The sequence below is a fragment of the Thalassophryne amazonica genome, chromosome 3 (assembly GCF_902500255.1).
Source record: "Thalassophryne amazonica chromosome 3, fThaAma1.1, whole genome shotgun sequence".
Taxonomy (NCBI): Eukaryota; Metazoa; Chordata; class Actinopteri; order Batrachoidiformes; family Batrachoididae; genus Thalassophryne; species Thalassophryne amazonica.
The window spans coordinates 90,432,757-90,456,407 of NC_047105.1; the positions used below are offsets into that span (position 1 = coordinate 90,432,757).

Consider the following 23,651-nt stretch of genomic DNA (forward strand, 5'->3'; position numbering starts at 1 on the left):
TGAGGAAAAAATTATGGAATCATGATAACCAAAAGAACGCTCCAACACATCACTAGTATTTTGTTGCACCACCTCTGGCTTTTATAACAGCTTGCAGTCTCTGAGGCATGGACTTAATGAGTGACAAACAGTACTTTTCATCAATCTGGCTCCAACTTTCTCTGATTGCTGTTGCCAGATCAGCTTTGCAGGTTGGAGCCTTGTCATGGACCATTTTCTTCAACTTCCACCAAAGATTTTCAATTGGAACGGCACCAAACAAAAGTTCCAGCATCATCACCTTGCCCAATGCAGATTCGAGATTCATCACTGAATATGACTTTCATCCAGTCATCCACAGTCCACAATTGCTTTTCCTTAGCCCATTGTAACCTTGTTTTTTTCTGTTTAGGTGTTAATGATGGCTTTCGTTTAGCTTTTCTATATGTAAATCCCATTTCCTTCAGGTGGTTTCTTACAGTTCGGTCACAGACGTCGACTCCAGTTTCCTCCAGTTTCCTCCCATTTGTTCCTCATTTGTTTTGTTGTGCATTTTCGATTTTTGAGACATACTGCTTTAAGTTTTCTATCTTGACGCTTTGACGTCTACCTTGGTCTACTAGTATGTTTGCCTTTAACAACCTTCCCATGTTGTTTGTATTTGGTCCAAAGTTTAGACACAGCTGACTGTGAACAACCAACATCTTTTGCAACACTGAGTGATGATTTACCCTCTTTTAAGAGTTTGATAATCCTCTCCTTTGTTTCAATTGACATCTCTCGTGTTGGAGCCATGATTCATGTCAGTCCACTTGGTGCAACAGCTCTCCAAGGTGCGATCATTCCTTTTTAGATGCAGACTAACGAACAGATCTGATTTGATGCAGATGTTAGTTTTGGGGATGAAAATTTATAGGGTGATTCCATAATTTTTTCCTCAGAATTGAGTGATTCCATATTTTTTTCCCTCTGCTTGGTCTAAAAAAGTAACCGTTACTGACTGCCACAATCTTTTTTCCTGATTTCTTATAGTGTTTCTTAAAGCCAGAAAGTTGCCATTTGAAATGACTTTAGTTTTGTGTCATGTCTGTGATCTGCTTTTTTCCTACAAAATTAAACAACTGAATGAACATCCTCCGATGCCGGTGATTCCATAATTATTGCCAGGGTTTGTATTGTCGTTCTGAAGAATATCGTAACTTCGCTTGTGCGCTGAGGCATTATAATGCATTTAATACACACGAACGCTACGATAAGACACTTTTATATCTCACAACGGAGAAAATCATGATAAAGGATAAGCACGTTAATTTGTATGTTCATAAATCTTCGGATAATATCAATCTCTGCTGTTGGATTTCAAGGTCTGTAACGTGTGTGTATTTTGTAAACAAACGGAGCCCTGAGCGCGCTCGTCTCCTAATAAGCTTTCAGGCAGAAAAGGAAACGTTTCATCAATGGGAACAAGTTGGAAAATACACACACACACATGTATATGTGTAACACATAACCTGATGTCCTAATAGACTGATATTATTTGTCAAGGAAATTTCTAAAGGAAATACATAGGGCTGGATGCAAAAATGGGAGAATTTGAAAAAGAAATATAAGGTTACCAGAACTAAATGCAGCCCATAACATACATACAGGTGCTGATCATATAATTAGAATATCATGAAAGTTGATTTATTTCAGTAATTCCATTAAAAAAGTGAAACTTGTATAATGTATACATTCATTGCACACAGACTGATATATTTCATGTTTATTTTAAATAAATAAACTGTTTTCCTGTTTTATCATTAGTATTTTATATGACTGTGTGTCTTTTTTATTTTTTATTATTTTACTTCTTTTACTTATTTATGTCTTAAAATCTTTTATTGTGTTTTAATCTTATTTCATTTTATTCTGCTTTTAAATGATGTTTGTGAAGCGCCTTGAGGCGATCAGTCATGATTTGGCACTATATAAATTAATAAATTATTCCTTCCATTTTCTTCCGCTTTATCCGGAGTCGGGTCGCGGGGGCAGCAGCTCAAGCAAAGCCGCCCAAACCTCCCGATCCACACACACCTCCCCCAGCTACTCCGGGGGAACCCCAAGGCGTTCCCAAGCCAGCCGAGAGATGTAATCCTTCCAGCGTGTCCTGGGTCTTCCCCGGGGCCTCATCCCAATGGGACGTGCCCGGAACACCTCTCCAGCGAGGCGTCCAGGGGGCATCCGGAAAAGATGCCCAAGCCACCTCAACTGACTCCTTTCAATGTGGAGGAGCAGCGGCTCGACTCCGAGCTCCTCCCGAGTGACCGAGCTCCTCACCCTATCTCTAAGGGAGCGCCCAGCCACCCTGTGGAGGAAACTCATCTCGGCCGCTTGTACCCACGATCTCGTTCTTTCGGTCATGAGCCAAATCTCATAACCATAGGTGAGGATCGGAACGTAGATTGATCGGTAAATCGAGAGCTTTGCCCCCCTACTCAGCTCTCTCTTCACCACGACGGTCTGATACAGCGACCGCATCACGTCTATCGATCTCACGCTCCATCCGTCCCTCACTCGTGAACAAGACCCCGAGATACTTAAACTCCTCCACTTGAGGCAAGGACACTCCACCGACCTGAAGAGGGCAAAGCACCTTTTTCCGGTCGAGAACCATGGCCTAGGATTTGGAGGTGCCGATTTTCATCCCGGACGCCTCACACTCGGCTGCAAACCGCCCCAGTGCACGCTGAAGGTCCTGATTTGACGAAGCCAACAGAACCACATCGTCCGCAAACAGCAGAGACGAGATTCTTGGTTTCCAAACCAGACCTCCTCTACACCCTGGCTGTGCCTAGAAATTCTGTCCATAAAAATAATGAACAGAACCGGTGACAAAGGGCAGCCCTGGGGGAGGCCAACATGCACTGGAAACAGGTTTGACTTACTACCGGCAATGCGAACCAAGCTCCTGCTGCGGTTGTACAGGGACCGGATAGCCCTTAGCAAAGGACCCCGGACCCCGTACTCCTGGAGCACTCCCCACAGGGTGCCCCGAGGGACACGGTCGAAAGCCTTCTCCAGATCCACAAAACACATGTGGACTGGTTGGGCGAACTCCCATGAACCCTCGAGCACCCGATGGAGCGTGTAGAGCTGGTCCAGTGTGCTGCTACAAGGACGAAAACCACACTGCTCCTCCTGAACCCGAGGTTCGACCATTGGTCGAATTCTCCTCTCCAGTACTCTGTAATAGACCTTACCGGGGAGGCTGAGGAGTGTGATCCCCCTATAGTTGGAACACACCCTCCAGTCCCCCTTCTTAAACAGAGGGACCACCACCCTGGTCTGCCAATCCAGAGGCACTGTCCCCAATCGCCATGTGATGTTGCAGAGGCGTGTCAGCCAAGACAGTCCCACAACATCCAGAGACTTAAGGTACTCAGGACGGACTTCATCCACCCCAGGAGCCTTGCCACCGAGGAGCTTTCTAACCACCTCAGTGACTTCTGCCTGGGTAATGGATGAGTCCGCCTCTGGGTCCCCCGTCTCTGCTTCCTCTTCGGAAGACGTGATGATGGGATTGAGGAAATCCTCGAAGTACTCCTTCCACCGCCCAACAACATCCCGAGCAGGTGAGAGAAGCACTGGTTGGAGTCTGGGGATGTTGTTGGGGATGTTGTTAATAAATTATTATTATTATAAATTTGAATTACTAATTAATTACTAATCAATCAATTCATGATTAATCAAATAATATTACTATTATTAATTGATTATTATTAGTATTATTAACATTAATCAATTAGTAATTAATTACTTATTGATAATTATTATTATTATAAATTACAAATTAATTAAATTAATTAACATGACATGATTGCAATGCATCAAAGAAATCTGCGACTTCTTCTATTTCTTAGCATTTACGCAGAAAGGCGAGAAAATAAAAAGAGCAAACAGGCTACTGCAACAAGTTGCATTTCGATTGCCACGTTAACAAACAGTGAAGACGGCAGATTGACACAGGCAGTTTTTTTCTCCTAAGGCGGAGGGGTGTCTCAATTCATAGGGCTAGAGGCATACCCCTTCGCCTTACCCCTTGTTTTAAAGGGGTAGGCGTAGGGGAAGGGGTAGGGCCAAGGGGAAGGGGAACAAAACAGAATTGAGATTGGGGGATTGTCTTTCTACAAGAGACACATTTATGCTCCACTGATCGCAATACGTTGTCACATAATTGTTTTTCTCAGGTTTACCATTCAGGCTTTGACTCAAAAGCCAGGGGAGTCGCCATTTTGGTCAAGAAAAACTAATACAATCTAAGATGCGAATGGACATTTTATTATAGTAAAAGGCAAGCTATTTAACACTGCAGTCACATTATTAAATGTCTATGCCCCTAACTGGGACAATCCACAATTCTTCAAGAGGATGTTAGGCATGTTACCAGCCTTGGACACTCATTAATTATGGCAGGGGATCTAAATTTGGTTTTTCACATGAATCTGGACCGATCAATAGTGCGACAATCCACAATAACCTCTAAATCAACCTCTGTGCTAAACTCCTTCCTCCAGAGCTATGGTATCTCCGATCCGCTACGTATCATTGAGCCTTAGCAAAATACTACTCTTTTTTCTCTCCAGTACACCACTCCTACTCGAGAATAGATTATTTCTTAGTAGACAACTCTCTTATTCCTAAAGTTACCACTTGTAAATACCATGTAATTGTAATTTCTGATCACGCACCAGTTCATATGGATATTGCATTCCCAGATGCTTGTGCCGCGCCGCGGGTCTGGAGATTTGATTCAACATTACTGGCAGATGAGGAGTTCTGTAAATATGTTGAATCTCAAGTTGAGTTTTTTTTTTAAGTAAACAACACTCCAGAGGTCTCAAAGGCAATGATATGGGAGTCCCTTAAGGCATATCTTCGTGGTCAAATCATTTCATTTGTAGCTCAAAGAAATAAAATATGTGGTGAGCGATTATGACAATTAGCTGAGCTGATAGCTAATTTGGACTCACAATATGCTACTAATCCATCACCAGACCTTTATAAGCAAAAGCCCTTGTTACAATCTGAATTTGAAACTCTATCAATAAAAGACATTGAGAAACTACTTCTTAGAGCGAGGCAAAACATATATGAACATGGGGAAAAAGCGGGCAGACTTCTCTCACACCAATTGCACCAGTCAATTTCAAATAATATAATATCAGAGATCAGAACAGACCTTAGTCGGACAACAACAGACCCAAAGGAGATTAATTCAGTTTTTAAGAAATTCTACCAGAATCTATATACCAGCCACACAACATGTACAAATGTTGAAACAGATTCCTTCCTGGATAAACTTAATATCCCAGTTATTGACTCAGATCAACAGCAGTCACTTGACAGACCTATATCCACAGCTGAAATCTTGCATGCAATTCGGTCTTTACAAAGTGCAAAGGCCCCGGGGCCAGATGGGTTTACTAGTGATTTTTACAAAAAATTTGGTACCAAACCCGTCACTTTATTGTGTGATATGTATACGGAAACTCATAAGACTAAAAATCTACCACAAACTCTATCCCAAGCCACAATTTCTATGATACTAAAAAAACACAAAGATCCTCAAAAGTGTGAATCATATAGGCCAATCAGCTTGCTTAACGTTGATTACAAAATTCTGACCAAAGTTCTTGCAATACACTTTGAAAAGATTGCCCCCAGTATTATCCATGAAGACCAAACCGGTTTTATTGCTAACCGCCAATCATACTTTAACGCCAGGCGCTTATTTAATATCATATATTCTGACCATTCAGTAAATTTCCCCGAACTATTAGTTTCACTTGATGCTGAAAAGGCTTTTGATTGTGTGGAGTGGGATTATTTAATATCTGTCCTAAACAAATTTGGCTTCGGCCCTAGCTTCACTTCATGGATTAAGATTTTATATTCTTCGCCACGTTCTTCTGTCCGTACAAATAATATTATTTCAGATTACTTCCCCCTGCATAGAGGTACACGCCAGGGCTGTCCCCTCAGTCCTTTAGTTTTTGATCTTGCTGTAGAGCCTTTGGCTGCGGCATTACGATCAGAGATTGGTATAAAGGGGATTGTTCGAGGAGGCATAACTCATAAGTTATCATTATATGCAGACGATCTATTGGTGTATATCACAGACCCCGCTGTGTCTATTCCGCATATACTTGATCTGCTTGGGGCCTTTGGACGTTTGTCGGGTTATAAATTGAATTTGGGCAAGAGCACTTTGTTTCCTATCAATCAGCTGGCAAAAGATTTTGATTTTTTAAATTTTCCTTTCAAAGTTGAGAAACATTCATTCACTTATTTGGGAATAAAAGTATCTGATACTTACAGTAATCTTGTTAAATACAATTTTCCCCCCTTTTTGACAAATCAAAAGCAGATCTGTTGCGCTGGTCGGCTCTACCTATTTCTTTAGCCGGCCGTATTAACACAATTAAAATGGTGGTCCTGCCCAGATTCATGTATTTGTTCCAGATAATACCAGTGCTCCTCCCTGGCACATTCTTTAACAAATTAGATAGTATTGTGTCTTCATTCATATGGAACCAAAAATGTCCAAGGATACGCAAGTATAAATTACAAGGTTCCAAATCCGAGGGGGGGTTCGCCTTACCGAATTTCAGGTTTTATTATTGGTTCAGCTAATATTGTAAAATCGGTTACCTGGCTTCGTACATTCAAAGAAGAAAGTGGCCCGCTTTGGTCCATTATGGAACTCGGCGCTAATCCTTCTATCTCGCCTGTAGCCTTAATGAGCCTAGCTTTACCAATTAGTGGAAAAAAGTATTTTGGAAATCCAGTGGTGAGGGACTCACTCTGTATTTGGTCTCACTGTCGTCATCATTTTGGTTTCAAACATATATTTGTATATGCTCCTGTCACCTTGAATCCATCTTTTTTACCAGCCCTAAATGACTCTGGTTTTAAGATCTGGCACAAAAATGGTATTGTGTTCTTCACCGGATTGTGAATGGGTCCTTTGTCTCATTTGATGTTTTGTGCAAAGTCTTTGATATTCCCAAATCTCACTTTTTTAGATACTTACAGATCCGCAGCTTTGTTATTAAACACTTCACTGCTTATCCAAACCAACCACCTTCTTGCCCACTGGAGGAATGTTTGACTTTCCAACCCAACTCGAAAGGACTGATTTCACGGACTTATGGCTTGCTACACCAAACAGCTCCTATCTCACTGAAGGAACTAAAGATCTCATGGGAACAAGACTTGAACTTAAAAATCTCAGATACCATTTGGAACACAGGTATCTGTCGTATACATGCATAATCTATTTGTATCCGGCACTGTTTAATACAGTTGAAAATTTTTCATCGATCCTATCTAACCAAAGCCAGATTGGCCAGGATTTATGGCACCTCAGATGATGGCTGCCCAAGGTGTGGACAGGCCCCTGCAACTATTGGTCACATGTTCTGGTCTTGTATCAATTTGAATAGGTTTTGGGGTTCTATTTTTGGGGCCTTCTCACATGTGTCTGGCAGAGTAATAGATCCCGATCCAATTACAGCTGTATTCGGTGTTCTCCCAGTTCAACAGGGCTTGACCTCTTATCTTAACGCCGTAGCGTTTTCATCTCTCTTGGCCAGAAGGTTGATATTAACAAAATGGAAAGACGCACAACCACCTCCGTTTATTCAATGGGTGAGGGAAGTTATGCTGTGTTTACAAATGGAGTACTTAAAATACAGTTTACAGGGCTCCTTACAAAAGTACCAGAAGACGTGGGTATCCTTCATAGAGTATGTTGAGGGTCTGCCATTTACATGAGTGGGGAGTATGACACTCTGAAATGAAACAATATGATGTGTATATGCAGCCTTTTTTTTTGTTCTCTGTTTGTTTTTTGTTTGTTTGTTTGTTTTTTGTGTTGTATTGTTTGTGTTGGGTTTTTCTTTTATATCTTATAATACTTTGCACATAAAGGGGTGATTTTGTACATTACATGCCACTGGTTGGCATGACTTTGATATATTTCATATGTGCATATGCCAGACTTTATTTCTTGTACTGTTTGCTTTTGTGTTTTTGTACTGAAAATCTTAAATAAAATGTTCCAAAAAAAAAAAAAAGGAATGAACATAGAGGGACAGCTCAGGTGGGACGGTTTGGAGACAAAGTCAGAGAGGCAAGATTGAGATGGTTTGGGCATGTGCAGAGGAGGGACCCAGGTTATATAGGGAGAAGGATGCTGAGGATGGAGCCACCGGGCAGGAGGAGAAGAGGGAGGCCAAAGAGGAGGTTTATGGATGTGCTGAGGGAGGACATGCAGGTGGTTGGTGTGACAGAGGAAGATACAAAGGACAGGGTGAGATGGAAACGATTGATCTGCTGTGGCGACCCCTAACGGGAACAGACGAAAGACAAAGAAGAAGATCATCTACAGTCCATAATATAATCAGAACATTCAGAGAATCTGGAGAACTTTCTACACGTAAGCGGCAAGGCCGAAAACCAACAATGAATGCCCGTGACTTTCAATCCCTCAGGTGGCACTGCATTAAAAACCAACATCATTGCGTAAAGGATCTTACCGCGTGGGCTTAGGAACACTTCAGAAAACCATTGTCAGTTAACACAGTTCGTCGCTACATCTACAAGTGCAAGTTAAAACTCCACCATGCAAAGCAAAACCCATACATCTACAACATCCAGAAATACCGCCGCCTTCTCTGGGCCTGAGCTCATTTGAAATGGACAGACGCCAAGTGGAAAAGCGTGCTGTGGTCTGATGAGTGCACATTTCAAATTGTTTTTACAAATCATGCACGTCATGTCCTCCAGACAAAAGAGGAAAAAGACTATCCAGATTGTTATCAGTGCAAAGTTCAAAAGCCAGCATCTGTGATGGTATGGAGGTGTGTTATTGCCCATGGCATGGGCAACTTACACATTCTGCACGTGTTACAACAGTGTGGCTTCATAGTAAACGAGTGCAGGTACTAGACTGGCCTGCCTGCAGTACAGACCTGTCGCCCATTGAAAATGTGTGGCGCATTATGAAGCACAGAATACGACAACGGAGACCCCGGACTGTTGAACAACTGAAGTCGTGCATCAAGCAAGAATGGAAAAGAATTCCACCTACAAAACTTCAACAATTAGTGTCCTCAGTTCCCAAACGTTTACCGAGTGTCGTTAAGGTGATGTAACACAGTGGTAAACATACCACTGTCCCGGCTTTTTTGAAATGTGCATCCATTTCAAAATGAGCAAATATTTGCATAAAAACAATAAAGTTTATGAATTTGAACATTAAATATCTTGTCTTTGTGGTGTATTCAATTGAATATAGGTTGAAGAGGATTTGCAAATCATTGTATTTTGATCATTGTATTTTGTTATTATTTACATTTTACACAATGTCCCAACTTCATTGGAATTGGGGGTTGTATACACAGCAGTTTTCCGAAGAAAATTCTTGCAAATGTCTTAACCTCAAAATTAATTTCTGATTACTGTAAAAAAAATTGCTTACATTAGAACACTTGTAACTAAAACAGTAAAAAAATAAGATTCTTTAGAAACCTTTTTCATCTGTAAATTAAAAACATATCTCGCTTTATGTGGTAAAAATAAAAATCAACTGAACCATTTCCAAATTAAAGCATTCACTCAGCTCAACTGTGCTAAAAGGCTAAGCTAACATTAGCCGAGCATTAAAACTTCAGCTGTGCAGTAACATCACGTTTTATTTTTAAATTATTCCCACCTAAGACTAAGCTGCAGAACTGAGATCTGTTGGTCAAACTGGGTGTTTGTATATATCCAAATGTGAGGAATTTCAAATATAGTCGGTCTGCTCCATCATTCTGGCTCCATGTCTCGCTCTGGCCCGGAATGAGGCCTGAACTTTGGCTCCTCCATGCGGCTCTGCATGCTGTTGAGGTTCGATCAATACCCCACCAAGTCATCAGTCCTCCATTGGCTCGGCATCCCTCTGAAAAGTAGCTGGGGGAAAAAAAAAAACAAAAAAAAAAAAACAAAAAGCTTCTCCGAGCAGGATGATGGCAGACTCATTCTACTGCTGTTTTTTGATCCAAGATAGCAATCGCTCAGCCTTTTTGAGTTGGTGAAATAGCCAGAGCCTACCCTTGCCACATTCAAACCCCCCAAGTGTCTGACGCAACCGGATGCGTTAATTGAAGCAGATAACACATTCAGTCTGAAAGGTCCATAAGGGATATGGCCACACCTTCTGCACTGAAGGGGAAGAAAGACCCTGCTTTCCTGCCATGGTTCTCAGCAGGATTTTTTTTCTCAGCGTAATGGGATAGAAAGATGGCCTTAAAAAGCCAGGGCGTTCGGGGAATGCTTAGGTGTCCCCTGCCCCCCCAAAAAACTTTTGCATTATGGGCTGATAAAGGGCTTTCTTTGTCAGCCTAAATATACCAAAACCTGAAGTCCAGATGGAAGAAGAGAACATTTCTGGGCTTCAAAATGTGAGGAAAGTGTCTCCAAAAACTCCACCTATCTGAGATTGAAGCTGCAGAGGAGACCATCTGACTAAATGTGCTGAGGGTCCAGCTCACCTGTCATCTCTGCAAACTCACACCTGTTGCTACACTTCTAAATAAAACAAAGGCTCTTTAAACAGCAACTATTTTATTATTTGAAAAAGCCGTTTCCTTTTATCTTTTAAAATTAAATTAATAAATCATTAAACATGTCCATGAAATCAAATTTCAGTCAAAATAGAAGAAGCTCTGCCCCTATTGTGTATAATTTCAAACCATTCACAATCACTAGAATAGTGAAATTTGTGTTAATAATTACTCTGTCCTGATTACAACATTTAAAGCAATCACATAGTCAACAAGGACGTAATTAAATGCTGAAACGACAATGAATTTCATCATGAGCTTTTTGTCACACTGAGAAATCCTAATGAACAAACACACTGCAGTCGTTGTTACGTCATCTCCTGTTGCATTTATAATACATATAAATTTATGGTGTCATTTTTTTCCTGGTTGAAATGCAGACATGAATGAAGGAATCTACCAGATCATGCTGTTTTGTCAAAAAAAAATGCCTAAGCTTCATTGTCATGTTAGTCAAGAAATCATCTATCATACCATCTGAAACAACAACAACAAATACGTTATTTCTAAAGAATTTTTTTTTTATTTATTTTTTTTTACTTAAAAGTATTTTAATTACAAGTTATTTAATGTAAGAAACATTGTTTTACTTCAAAATGTACAGTAATCAGAAATTAATCTAGAAAAAAAAAAAACATAAGGATTTTCCTTAATAAACTGCTGGGTATAAATGAGCAGTTCTGATGTTCCTGACACATGTCTACACTGTTCTATGTTTTGGCATGGTGCCTCACTTTTGGATTTAAAAATAAGGCTGTAACAAAGATAACAAAAAAAAAAGAAAAAAAAAAAAAAAGAAAAAACAAAACAAAACAAAAAAAACCCATATGGCTTTACTTCAGCAGGTTTGGCTCTCAAAATGCAGGCAATAGTTTTTCAGAGGATTATAAATTTAAAAATCTTTAGTGAGGAGGCTGCTCCAGGTCTCCCCTATCCTGCAGGGCTCGCTGCATGGCTTGCTGCAGGAGAACTTTAGCGGCGGCAGGGGAACTCTTCCCCCAGCGCTTGGTGCGCACCACGCTGCAGGAGAACTTTTAGTGTAATTTTTTTTTTTGTTAAAGAAAGATGTGTTACTGAAAAACGTATCATGATAGTATGTAATGCCAGAAAAGGGGTTTGTTGTGCATTTCTGATGACAGTGAACAGATGTTTAAGAGAAAATATGTTTTCTTTCAAAGGAAACTATATGGACAGAATTTAGAGTTAAAGTCATAATTTGAGTGAAACACTTAATCTGTGAAGAAAATGAATACTGGATTAAAAACATGGGATTTACCAGAGGAGTACATTTTCATGGAACAGGGCCTGCTGACCCAGATATGACCCATTAAAGTAATTGCAAAGTGCTGCCTGGTAATAAGTTAAATAAAATGTTCTCAAATAATCAACAAATATGTCAACTGATGCTGTCAATTGATTTCCTGAAAGCTGTGCTCATGCTGTGTGAATTCACACACACACACACACACACACACACACACACACACACACACACACACACACACACACACACACACACACACACACACACACACACACACACACACACACACACACACACACACACACACACAGTAAATATAAGGTCTTACCTGTGTGTTTTAGTGAAGAAAAGTCGCTCTGCCCCCTCTTCCCCCCTCCTTCCCCACCAGTTTTCTGTTTTGGCGCAACCAGTTGAAAAAGTCACAGTGCCTCAGTAACATCTCATTTACCACAGACTCCATCCAATCCTGGCTGCACACGATGAAATCTCAAGAAAAAGTTCAAATTACTCAGTTCTCCGTGTGAGCGTGAACGTGCAACACTTCAGGGGAAAAAAAAAAAGCATTTACGGTACATATTTAATTAAAAGTTTGAAAAAAAAATCTTTCTGTCTAACATCTTTCTGTGTAAATCTCTCATGTTACAACATGGAGACCCGCAGCTTATAGACAGCTGTGGCTTATTTATGTACAATTTCTTTTTTCAATTTAGATGTGGTAGGTGTGGCTAATATTCAAGTGCGCTCTATAGTCCAGTAATTACAGTAAACACACGTAACGCGAACTCACCCGTGCACAGCCCTGTACCGAACAGTCCTGTACCGAAACGGTTCAATACAAATACATGTATCGTTACACCCTTACCAGGTCCACAATCAACCTAGAGTCATTTTCCCGCTACACACCCTCGGAAACAGTGTAACGGGCCAACTTCAGCGTAATTTTTTCAGGCAGCAGCGTAACAGGCAGTTATGCTGCTATAATGCTGGTGAGAACCCCGCCTGCACAGATCATGAAACGAGAGTGACAGTCTGTGGAAATGAGATGAAATGCTGATGACTTATGGAAACAAATGTACACGTGCATAATCATACTATGCAGCATTGTACCGTGTATTCTGCGTGCAGTTCTGTTTACCGAACGTATGGGCACTGTATGGTTGAATACAAATACATGTATTGTGACACCCCTTTCATATATATATATATATATATATATATATATATATATATATATATATATATATATGAAAAAGCCAACTTCAATGGCAAGCGCAGCAAAATAAGAAACATGTCATCAATATTCATGACATTTCACAAATATGAGCGTTTTGGTGCCATTTTGCTTCATTGCATGAAAGTGCATGTGCCATGCATTAATGGCTTTTAACAAGATTTTTCCATCCACATATCAATGGGTAGCTAGTGAACTCTGGATGGGTTAGTAAACCAAATGGGGCCCAGGTAACCTGAAAAATTGCAGGCCCCCTGGGCCAGTGTACAGAACATCTTCATGTCTAATGTCTATCCCTGACATATCTGGTTCCCAATGGCAGACATTTCCATAATTAGCAACTCAGTTGACACTGTGTTGGACCCCACTGAACAGCATCAGCGTCAGAAGCAGAGATGCGTACAGCTAGTGCATGCTCAGTCCATCGGTGGACTAAAGCCCAAGCATTCGTGCAGCCACTTACTGTACCTGAACCAGAGGGGATAGGTTCTTCTGTCTTTTAGAAACACCTGCCTACAATATGATCCACACAACCCAATTCAACGAAAACACACACGCACAGCATAATCAGGTCAACAAAAACAATGACAACACACAAATAGAAGACATGGATGTTGAGAACATGCAGAGAAAGAGAAAGAGGGAGGAGAAAAAGAAGTGAAGGCTCCGGCTGATGTTTCATGTGGGGCATTCAATTTAGCTTCAGACCAATCGTATGCTGAGTGCTCACAATCAACACACACTACCTTTGGTTTAGGTTACTGTATGAATTAAGCAAGCTTGATTTGTACAACAGAGACTGTGCTGTCATTCTTACACCTCAGATTAACTCGATACGGGCTTATTTGTGTAGACATAAATGCAGTACACAGCGTGTTTTTCACTCACGGCATCAGAATCCACTTTGTCTTTAGAGCCACGGCTGCCAGCCACTACAGACTCCAGCACAGCCACCCAGCGCTGCTTGTCAGGGAAGCTAGGAGCCATGAAGTAGAGAGACTGGCCTGGCCAGCAGGACGTGTGGGGATGTGACTCCAGCTTCAACACATAAGGGATGTCTGTGTGTCCACACACACATATACACAGATGGATGAATGGCAAGTTGTCTTGGTAACAACTGTATTTCAACACCACACTAAAATACCAAGATGTTGTATTCTTAGAATGAATGTGTGCATGAAATCTCTGCACCCAATATAAAAACATGTATCAAAGCATTCTGAATGTGCTGGATTTGATGGAACTGATCCAGTACCTGACTTGGCAGTGTTGATGAGCTCTGAGGCACCAATAGCTCCATGAACGGTCACATCTCCATCAGGCAGACAGAGCTCAAACTCATCTTCTGCTTTTACAGAGTCTGCAAGAAAAGCACAACAACATTTTTCGTCCAAACTGCTCTAATGTTCAACATGGTAAGCAGCACACAGAGCTCAGCATCTCAGTCATTTTTAGTGTCAGATATGCCATTTACAAATTAAGAACTGACCTTCACTGGGTTCAGTGTCATAGATGGATACTCTGGTGCCATCTAACACAACGTACTTCCTCTCCCAGCCCTGTTGGCCACGTTTTCCATTTCTGTGCAAATACAGAAAAAACATACATAAACTAGCTTCACTGCTGTGCATGTCAAAACACCAGACATACATATAGACAAAAACCAAGAAAAAAAAAACCAGCGTATAGAGATGAAGTATGCCCTTGAGGCCCATTGATGCCGGTGTCCATCTCCAGACTCTGGACATTGAAATGGATGTGAGTCTTCATTTCCTCATAGATGGGATACTAGTCTGACTCAGGTTACTTCCCCATCAAGGCAGGTAGCCATTTACAGCTGGGTGGACTGGGACAAAGCAGATGAAGGAACTTGTCCCAGACAACATGCACACACAGCTTCATTTAAAATAATATGGCATGTTACATTGAAAGAGAAAGAACACAGTACCCATGTGAAGCACTTTGGGGTGACCTATAGTGTGATTTGGTACTATATAAATGAACTGAACTGAATACAGCACTGGTTTAAGTGTTGTATTATAGATAATATGAAACTGTTTCCTGTATAGGGAGTAAATGAATGTTAAGAGAATTTTCAAAGATAAGGTGAAATCCGAACAACAAAATACAAATACAACCATTATATTTTGTGCTTGGACAAACTGTGTTTTGGTGCTTTGGCAATTGCTTTTGAAAATAACACAAAAATAAATAAATAAAATAAAATAATAATTCTTTGATTTTTTTTTTTTTTTTTTAGATTAGCGATAGATTAGATAGAATTTTACTGATCCCTTGGGAAGACTCCCTCAGGATTTCAGCAGCATTGTATAGCAGCACACAGGGTAAGAAGCACACAGAGTATCAAAAGTGAAAGTTTTGCAATGAAAGCAAGAGACAGAGACAAAATTCTACTTATTGGTCTGTGATTCTAAAATTTAATTTGTTTCATACAATCAAAAATATTTTAACTTTGATTGTGGTCACTGAAGCAGCACAGGCTTGAACTTTACCTCGGCTGCTTCATCCATCCCTCCAAGCGAACATGGCCACTGGCTTCTTTGACCTGCAGTGCAGGAGAGTTCGCCTTTTCCCGGCACAGAGCCTCTGAAAAGTGAGTGGCGTACTCTGCTGGCAGACCGCATGTAGCCGGAAGACATGGGGAGCATTTGGGGTGACACAGGGTGTGGCACTCTACAAGACAAACATAATTAAATAAATAAATAAAGAGGCAAAAGCATCCTTTACATACAAGGTTTTGGAAACAGGTTGAAGATTTGTCAAAAGTCAAATGTGTTACACAGCAGAGTAATATGATGGAAACAATTACTGAAATAAAAAAAATGAGCTGGCTTGGATAGACATTAATGCTGTTATTACAATTACTGTCTGAGAATAGGGAAAACAACGTATAACACAGAGACTATGTACATTTTTCATATAAAAAAAAAAAAAACGGGAGGGGGGTCAAACAACAACTGGGATTTTCAAACACACGTATCTAACCATTAAAGAGACCTCTAGCTGTATGAACTTGGATACATTTTCAATAAAGAGCTAGACAAAAACCTAGTTTATTTGTGACATGACTCATAGAATGACATTTCTTCAACATAGTTCATACGCATAGTTTGGTATGTAGGGTCATGTGGGTCAAGTGATTTCAACCTAAATGAAAATTCCACACTGTGTACCTCCATATGGAATTACATCATATTTTGACAATCCAACATGTAATTTATTTTCCCTGTTAGGACTCATAATAGTATAAACTGCACTGACAACAGCAACAAAACAAACTCATGTTTGCAGCTAGAGAAGAACAGTAATGTGGCATGTCGGAATCAAGCAGCATTTGTATTAACAGTATTGTCAGAAAGGATTTACCTCTAAAATATCTTCACATACAGTATTTTCCCAGAGACAGTGTAGTATACAAACCTAGACAAGTAGCTGCCTGCCGTCCAAAATGCACAGTGTCCAGACAGACAGCACACTTGGCAGCCCTCATGTTGAGGCCCACAGTAAAACGATGTGGGATGTTATGGTGCATTCTCTCCTTCACACGACGTCCAAACTCTGCAGTGCAAGGCAGACAGAGGAAAGACACAAGTTAAAGGGAAAATGTCACCATTTTCTAAAATATAAGCAATTCCAATATAATTTGTCAATGTGCATTGCAAAATTGCAAAATGACTAACGAGAAGAGCTCAAAAAGCAATGTCTCTTGTCCATTTGGTCCCTTAACTTGAATGCATGGTTATGGGTCTTGTATATTATGTGAAAGTTAAACAGCATCAACAGCCATGTGACATGGGAAATATTTCAGGAAAAAGAAGGATGTATTGCAACAGGAAGCCTTACTTTCAAATCTACCCTCATTATGTCTCCTTTTGTCTCCATGCCGCAGCCAGTGAGCTCAGTGTCACTATGTGCAGACTGCGGGGTCAGTCAGTCAGTCATGCAACATTTCAGTTGCTGTGACCTGATGCCACCTTTGCATATGCATGACGCAAAGTGACTCCAAGAAGCCCATTATCGTTGGGGTCAAAAGGCCAAAGGGCAAGGTCAGTGGCACAAGTTTCATAAAAATCTTGAGTGCAGTAACTTATTTCGTATTTGCCCGAGTGTCACTAAACCTAGTTTGTGTGCTAAGCATCGTGATTCCAAGAAGCTTATTGATTTTGAGGTCAAAAATCACTGAACTGTATTTTGTATAAGCCTTCTGCAGAAAAGCACCATTTGTCATTGGAAAGCTTATCACCTTGGGTTAGTGCAGGCTATGCTCTCATTCCTGAAACACCTGCCATCCTAACATAATTAGAATCAGATTAGGCATGCCAATGCCTGCGCAAAGCATTAAAATGTTTCTGGGTGAGGAAGTCAGGCAATCATATCATAGCTGAGGATGGCTGTATCAGGTCAACGAATGACACGGAGGCAGTTTCCCAAATCTTCCTTTATCTATTGTGTTTACTGAACACTTAAAATCATTAACTCCATATCAAGGTCAAAGACTGATATGTGATATCAACATATGTATTTAAGACGTATGCAAATGAGTACATGCATGAGATGACACACCGGGCTAACAATCAGAGAATGAGACTGCTGACTTACTTTCAAAGGTGACCCTCCTCTTTTCTGCGAGGAGCAAGATGAAAGAGACAGAAAGAAGAGAACAGTCTAACACTGACGAGGTGAAATTAAGGGAACACAGACAATCAAGGACCTGTGTCACAAAGGCATAGTCAGGGTAAGGAGCTATTATAGTTCAAGACACCATGGGATTCATTCAGATTATCCAATCAGATTTTAAGATCATCATTCTGTGATCTGTATATTCAGTGCTTTTTCAACATTTTAGTGATTGTTTGTCCATTCTTACACAATCGTGCTAACTGTAAGGTGACAATGTTCACACCTGACAATATCACCTGCAAACTTTTTAAATTTGCTAAATAAATGTGCTGAATACATAGACTGCTCTAGGTTCATCACATTTTGAAGCTCAACATAGTGCTTAGTGAGACAAGCCCAAGATAAAAGATCATAGACACATAAAAAAACACAACACAAACAAAATAATCACATGAAGAGTCTGTTTATCTTGCTGCTAATACTGGAAGAGTAAACATCCCATTGGGGTCAACTTTATTACTTCAAATTCAGGCTGATTACCTGAAAGCCAAGTGTCTCAGCAACAATATTAAATCTATGTGAGTAATTGTTTATCAGTCTGTGTATGTCCACTTCTGGCACACCTTCAGGTGTGGATGTCTCTTTGCAGCGGGTAGATGGGTTGAGTAGACTGCTTGGATTGGGTTGATGCTCTGGGGATTTGACAATGGCTGACATGAGGATCTGATGGCGAGCCTGGGCAGGGGTGGATGGGGCCACATGATCTTGGGCTTTGAAATGAGCAGCTGTATTGTCACAAAAATAAAAAAAGCTTATATCAGATCAACTGAATAGTAGTAAATCTGAACTATTATAGTACCCCTGGGCTCAAAGTCTAGGCACACTATTGAGGGGGGAAACTGAGGAAAAAAAAAAACAGGCCCGTATCTGTAAAGACATTGTGCATTAATTGTGCTGCCTAATGTTGAGACTTACCCTCTTCTCTGAGGGACCGCAGCTCTATCCTCATTTTCTGCAGTGCCTCTTCCAGCTCAGCACACCGAGATCGTTCCTTGTCTAAAGCTAGCTTCATGTCACTATACTGCATGGGGACGGCTGGCTGGGGTTGAGGAGCCAGTGCCCCATTAGTTGTGGTACCTACATCCTCCCGACGGCGCCCAAATATACCCTATTTAGAAAGGGAACAGCACTGGATTAATTAACAAACAGATACTGTTGACATTAATAAGATGACACCAGAAAAACATTGCAAATGTTACAGCTAATTCTTCATCTAAGATGTTTTATCATGACTATTATCTTCTCAGACCTTCTTTTTCTTGGTGGGCTGATCCATTTTGGCCTGGAGGAAGTCAATCAGTTTGGTCTGCTGAGAAATGGTGCCTTCCATCTTTACCTTCTCATGGGAGTATACTGCCTACAGGAAATAAAACAGGCCAATAATTACACCTAAATACAATTAAAAATAAAAACACTTTGCATATCATTTAGGGTTATCCTCATGGTCAGTCTAAGATTTCTTGTTATGGCAACATCACTTCCTGTATTTCAAGAATGAACTAGCACTCAGTTTCTGTCGTGAGGCTACCGAACTGCATCATATTGAAAAGGATTTGCTGATCACACCTGTATATTTTCTAGCTGGTATTCCAGATCGGTTCTCTCAGTCTTGAGCATGTCAGTTTGGTCCAAGGCATCCTGTAGACCTTGGGTCAGACGAAAGATGTGGCTCTTCTGAAGATCCATCTGCTGCTGCAGTTTTCCCTGCTATGGTGAAACCAGTAAACACATATTTAAATAAGGATATTAGAACATTAGTCATTTCAGAATGGTCCAAAATGCAATTCACTTAAATTATTAAAACAACTGTAAAAAGTGTCTATTAATGTATATGAGGTACATTTTTTAAAAAGGTTTTTTTTTTTTTTTTTTAAGCTTTCAGCTAAAAACAAAACAAAACAAAAAAACCCTATATGGGTTCTTGTTTTCAGTGAATGAATTATGAGACCAAATTAAATAAACACAACAGCAGAAAATAAATGTATTTATACACAAGAGTAATAAGGTCTATATGTGATCATATTTCTCTATACCTCTTCCATCAGCCTCTGTTTCAGCTCTCGCTCTGTCTCCAGTTTCTGCTGTAAGCTGCGTGCATTCATCTCCAGCATGGCATGCTTTTTTTCCAGATCATTGAGCTATGCAAACACTTGAGCATGTTAAAAATCGTTTTTACCACCAAAAACACAGCGTTGATCCCCCTCATCCCTTTTCTTAACAGCAATGGCCGGCATTTAATGATAAAAGATTTCAGTGGGGGTTACATTTAGATCCCATATAAAAACTTGATACTCACTGTATCAGACAGACTTTCAGCCTTCAGTCTCTGCTCCTTCAGTGCCTGCTGCAAGGCCAATATCTCAGCTTTGTGCTCTTTGACTGCCAGTTCCACTGCTTGCCGAGACTCAGAACTGCGCTGGTCTGCGCGCAACCTGTTAAAGGCAGTGTGTCAATTTTTCCTCACAATACGCAGAAATGCATTACACACCTGTGCATTCTCATTTACTACCTGTTCTGCTTCTCATTGTCTAAGAGTCTCTGCAGGTCCCGAGTACGTCTCTCGGCTTGACTTTTCTCATCCTCCAGGGCTGCTCTCCAAGCCTCCCACTGCCTCTCCTTCTCCAACAATTCATCATTCAGGGACTCCAGTTCCACCACCTGCTCCTCCAGCATGCTGCATGTGGTCTTCAATGTCTCAATGTTCTGAGAGAATACATGTAAGCACTTAGAACACATCATTCAGAGTTTGTTTGTATTTTTTTTTTTTGTTGGGGGGGGGGGGGGGGGGGGTAGCCAGGTAGGGAGACACCATCACTGTTGTCTTTCCTGCTTGTTCAGTGAAAGTCTCAGTATGATGGAGCCGAAAGTCGGCAGTATGCATGTACTCTATGATCTATAGCCTTCATTTGAGGAATAGCCATCTTTAATATAAGAACAAATTTTCATTTTCAATCACTTTCAAGCATTTGCTTGTGCACATTACCTGTTTCTGGTTGTTAAGGTGCATCTCGCGGTCAGCCACTTCTCTCCTCAGACGGTCCACTTCCTGGCTGAGCTGCAGTTGGTCCTCTCTTTCATCTGATGCTTCATCAAGCTGTTTGGACAAGTAGAAGTTCTGGCGGTTCAACTCTGCATTCTCCTGACTCAGTTGTGTAAGTTGCTCCTCAAGGTCGGTGATGACCTGAAGAAAACCACAAAGGGAGACCTTAGCTGGTGACATTTAACATGTACTTCAATGATCTCATAACAAAGCCATGCTGAGATGATTATTGCAGCAATCACTCAGTTGCTTGCTGATAACTTCCATCTTCACAAGGACACAACTGAAGTGTAGGCAGACAAACTGTGGAGATTCTCAGCCATCCAGGTTATGGTATCTGAACTGATGAAGCTTTTCTGAATGAAGAGTATTGTACCTGAATGCAGATTTCAGTACTGGGTTATGAAAAATATAGCAACATTAATTACCGAACAGCTATCTCTCAGGGCATCAAACTTGCGCTGAATTTCATCTCTGTGATTCTGCAAAAAGAAACAAACAAACAAACAAACAAACCTTTATGACCTTTATGAATCCTTTGTTTATGATGATCGTGCTGTTCATTACTTTTTGCAAGTGTATGTGCAAAATGCAACACAAACCATCTTACTCTATAACACAGGCACAATCTGCCTACCATTAAACAGATTTCTGTCGAATGTACAAAATGCCCACACTGTGTTGTGTTACCCTGAGGGCAGTGATCTCCTCCTCAGCTTCAGCAGTGGTCTCCTCCAGCTCAGTCTTAGCTTGCTGCAGCTGGCTCTCTAGGGCAAGACGTGCAGCCTGCAGGCTGCTAAGCTGAGACTCTCGCTCCTGCAGAGAGAGTGTCAACTCTGACACTTGTCTCTTGATCTCCAGCTTCTCCTCTTCATGTTCTAGACCCATCTACAACAGAAAAAGGACTATGACGAATGCTACAAGAAAAAGAACTCTAATGAGCCCTCAAACACCTTGAATTTGCAGTAAATATTCAGCATCTGTTTCCTGCTGTACCAGGTGGCAGGCATTTTAGGAGATCAAGGCAACTCAGAAATGGAAACCAATAATTACTTAAACAATCAAAGATTGTTTGAAAATATGGTTTGCCCTACCTCTGATAAGCTCATATGGTGGATGAATGTGAAAATTCATGTACAACCCCTGGCAAAAATTATGGAGTCACCGGCCTCAGAGGATGTTCATTCAGTTTTTTAGTTTTGTAGAAAAAAAGCAGATCACAGACATGACACAAAACTAAAGCCATTTCAAATGGCAACTTTCTGGCTTTAAGAAACACTATAAGAAATCAGGAAAAAAAATTGTGGCAGTCAGTAACAGTTACTTTTTTAGATTTTTTTTTAGATAAATCTCACTGGAACGGCACCAAACAAAAGTTCCAGCATCATCACCTTGCCCAATGCAGATTCGAGATTCATCGCTGAATATGACTTTCATCCAGTCATCCACAGTCCACGATTGCTTTTCTTTAGCCCATTGTAACCTTGTTTTTTTCTGTTTAGGTGTTAATGATGGCTTTCGTTTAGCTTTTCTGTATGTAAATCCCATTTCCTTTACGTGGTTTCTTATAGTTCGGTCACAGACGTTGACTCCAGTTTCCTACCATTCGTTCCTCATTTGTTTTGTTGTGCATTTTTGATTTTTGAGACATATTGCTTTAAGTTTTCTGTCTTGATGCTTTGATGTCTTCCTTGGTCTACCAGTATGTTTGCCTTTAACAACCTTCCCATGTTGTTTGTATTTGGTCCAGAGTTTAGACACAGCTGACTGTGAACAACCAACATCTTTTGCAACATTGCATGATGATTTACCCTCTTTTAAGAGTTTGATAATCCTCTCCTTTGTTTCAATTGACATCTCTCATGTTGGAGCCATGATTCATGTCAGTCCACAGCTCTCCAAGGTGTGATCACTCCTTTTTAGATGCAGACTAACGAGCAGATCTGATTTGATGCAGGTGTTAGTTTTGGGGATGAAAATTTACAGGGTGATTCCATAATTTATTCCTCAGAATTGAGTGAGTCCATATTTTTTCCCTCTGCTTGGTCTAAAAAAGTAACCGTTACTGACTGCCACAATAATTTTTCCAGATTTCTTATAGAGTTTCTTATAGCCAGAAAGTTGATATTTGAAATGACTTTAGTTTTGTGTCATGTCTGTGATCTGCTTTTTTTCTACAAAATTAAACAACTGAATGAACGTCCTCCAAGGCCAGTGATTCCATCATTTTTGCCAGGGGTTGTAGATATATTTATATCGCAGGTGACAGTCTTTGTGTGAATACTGTCATCCGAATAAATATACAGTACTACATTATGCATCAGAGCAGGGAAGTCTGGGCTAAAAAAAAAAAAAAAAAATGCAAACCTGGGTTTAATTCCCAATCATGCTACTTCTGTGTCATTGAACAACACACTCCATTTGCAGTGTCCCAGTCTACCCTCCTATACATGAGTTCCAGCAGTGGCTAGGTAAGTAACCTGGATCGGACTGGCATTCTGTCCAGGTGGAGTTGTAGACTAGCATCCTTGAAGCGGATGAGAGTCTACGATGGACTGACGCCAATGAACCTCAGTACCTATACAGGTCTTCTGTAACAGTTCAGACAATGATGCATGCAAAAACCATAGTAAGGAAGCTTGGCCGATTTCCATTAAAGATAGAAAGAACACCAGCACAAAGTAAATCCATAACTGAGTGGTGAAAAACAAGTACATTCAATAATTTAAACTGCTATATCTGCTCAGACTATAAAATTAAACATCATGTCATATTTTCTTGAAA

General features: G+C 40.5%; 1 protein-coding gene across 1 annotated transcript in view; it reads right to left on the reverse strand.

Moving 5' to 3' along the window:
• cita (citron rho-interacting serine/threonine kinase a) overlaps positions 1–23,651 on the reverse strand; it is a 134,185-nt gene that overhangs the window by 35,163 nt on the left and 75,371 nt on the right. The window contains 15 exon segments of the mRNA XM_034167074.1: positions 14,015–14,184; positions 14,382–14,486; positions 14,616–14,707; positions 15,640–15,820; positions 16,568–16,705; positions 18,391–18,552; positions 18,743–18,935; positions 19,077–19,184; positions 19,394–19,534; positions 19,861–19,965; positions 20,124–20,259; positions 20,337–20,530; positions 20,811–21,008; positions 21,296–21,349; positions 21,558–21,755. Of these exon segments, the coding sequence (XP_034022965.1) occupies positions 14,015–14,184; positions 14,382–14,486; positions 14,616–14,707; positions 15,640–15,820; positions 16,568–16,705; positions 18,391–18,552; positions 18,743–18,935; positions 19,077–19,184; positions 19,394–19,534; positions 19,861–19,965; positions 20,124–20,259; positions 20,337–20,530; positions 20,811–21,008; positions 21,296–21,349; positions 21,558–21,755 (2,175 nt within the window).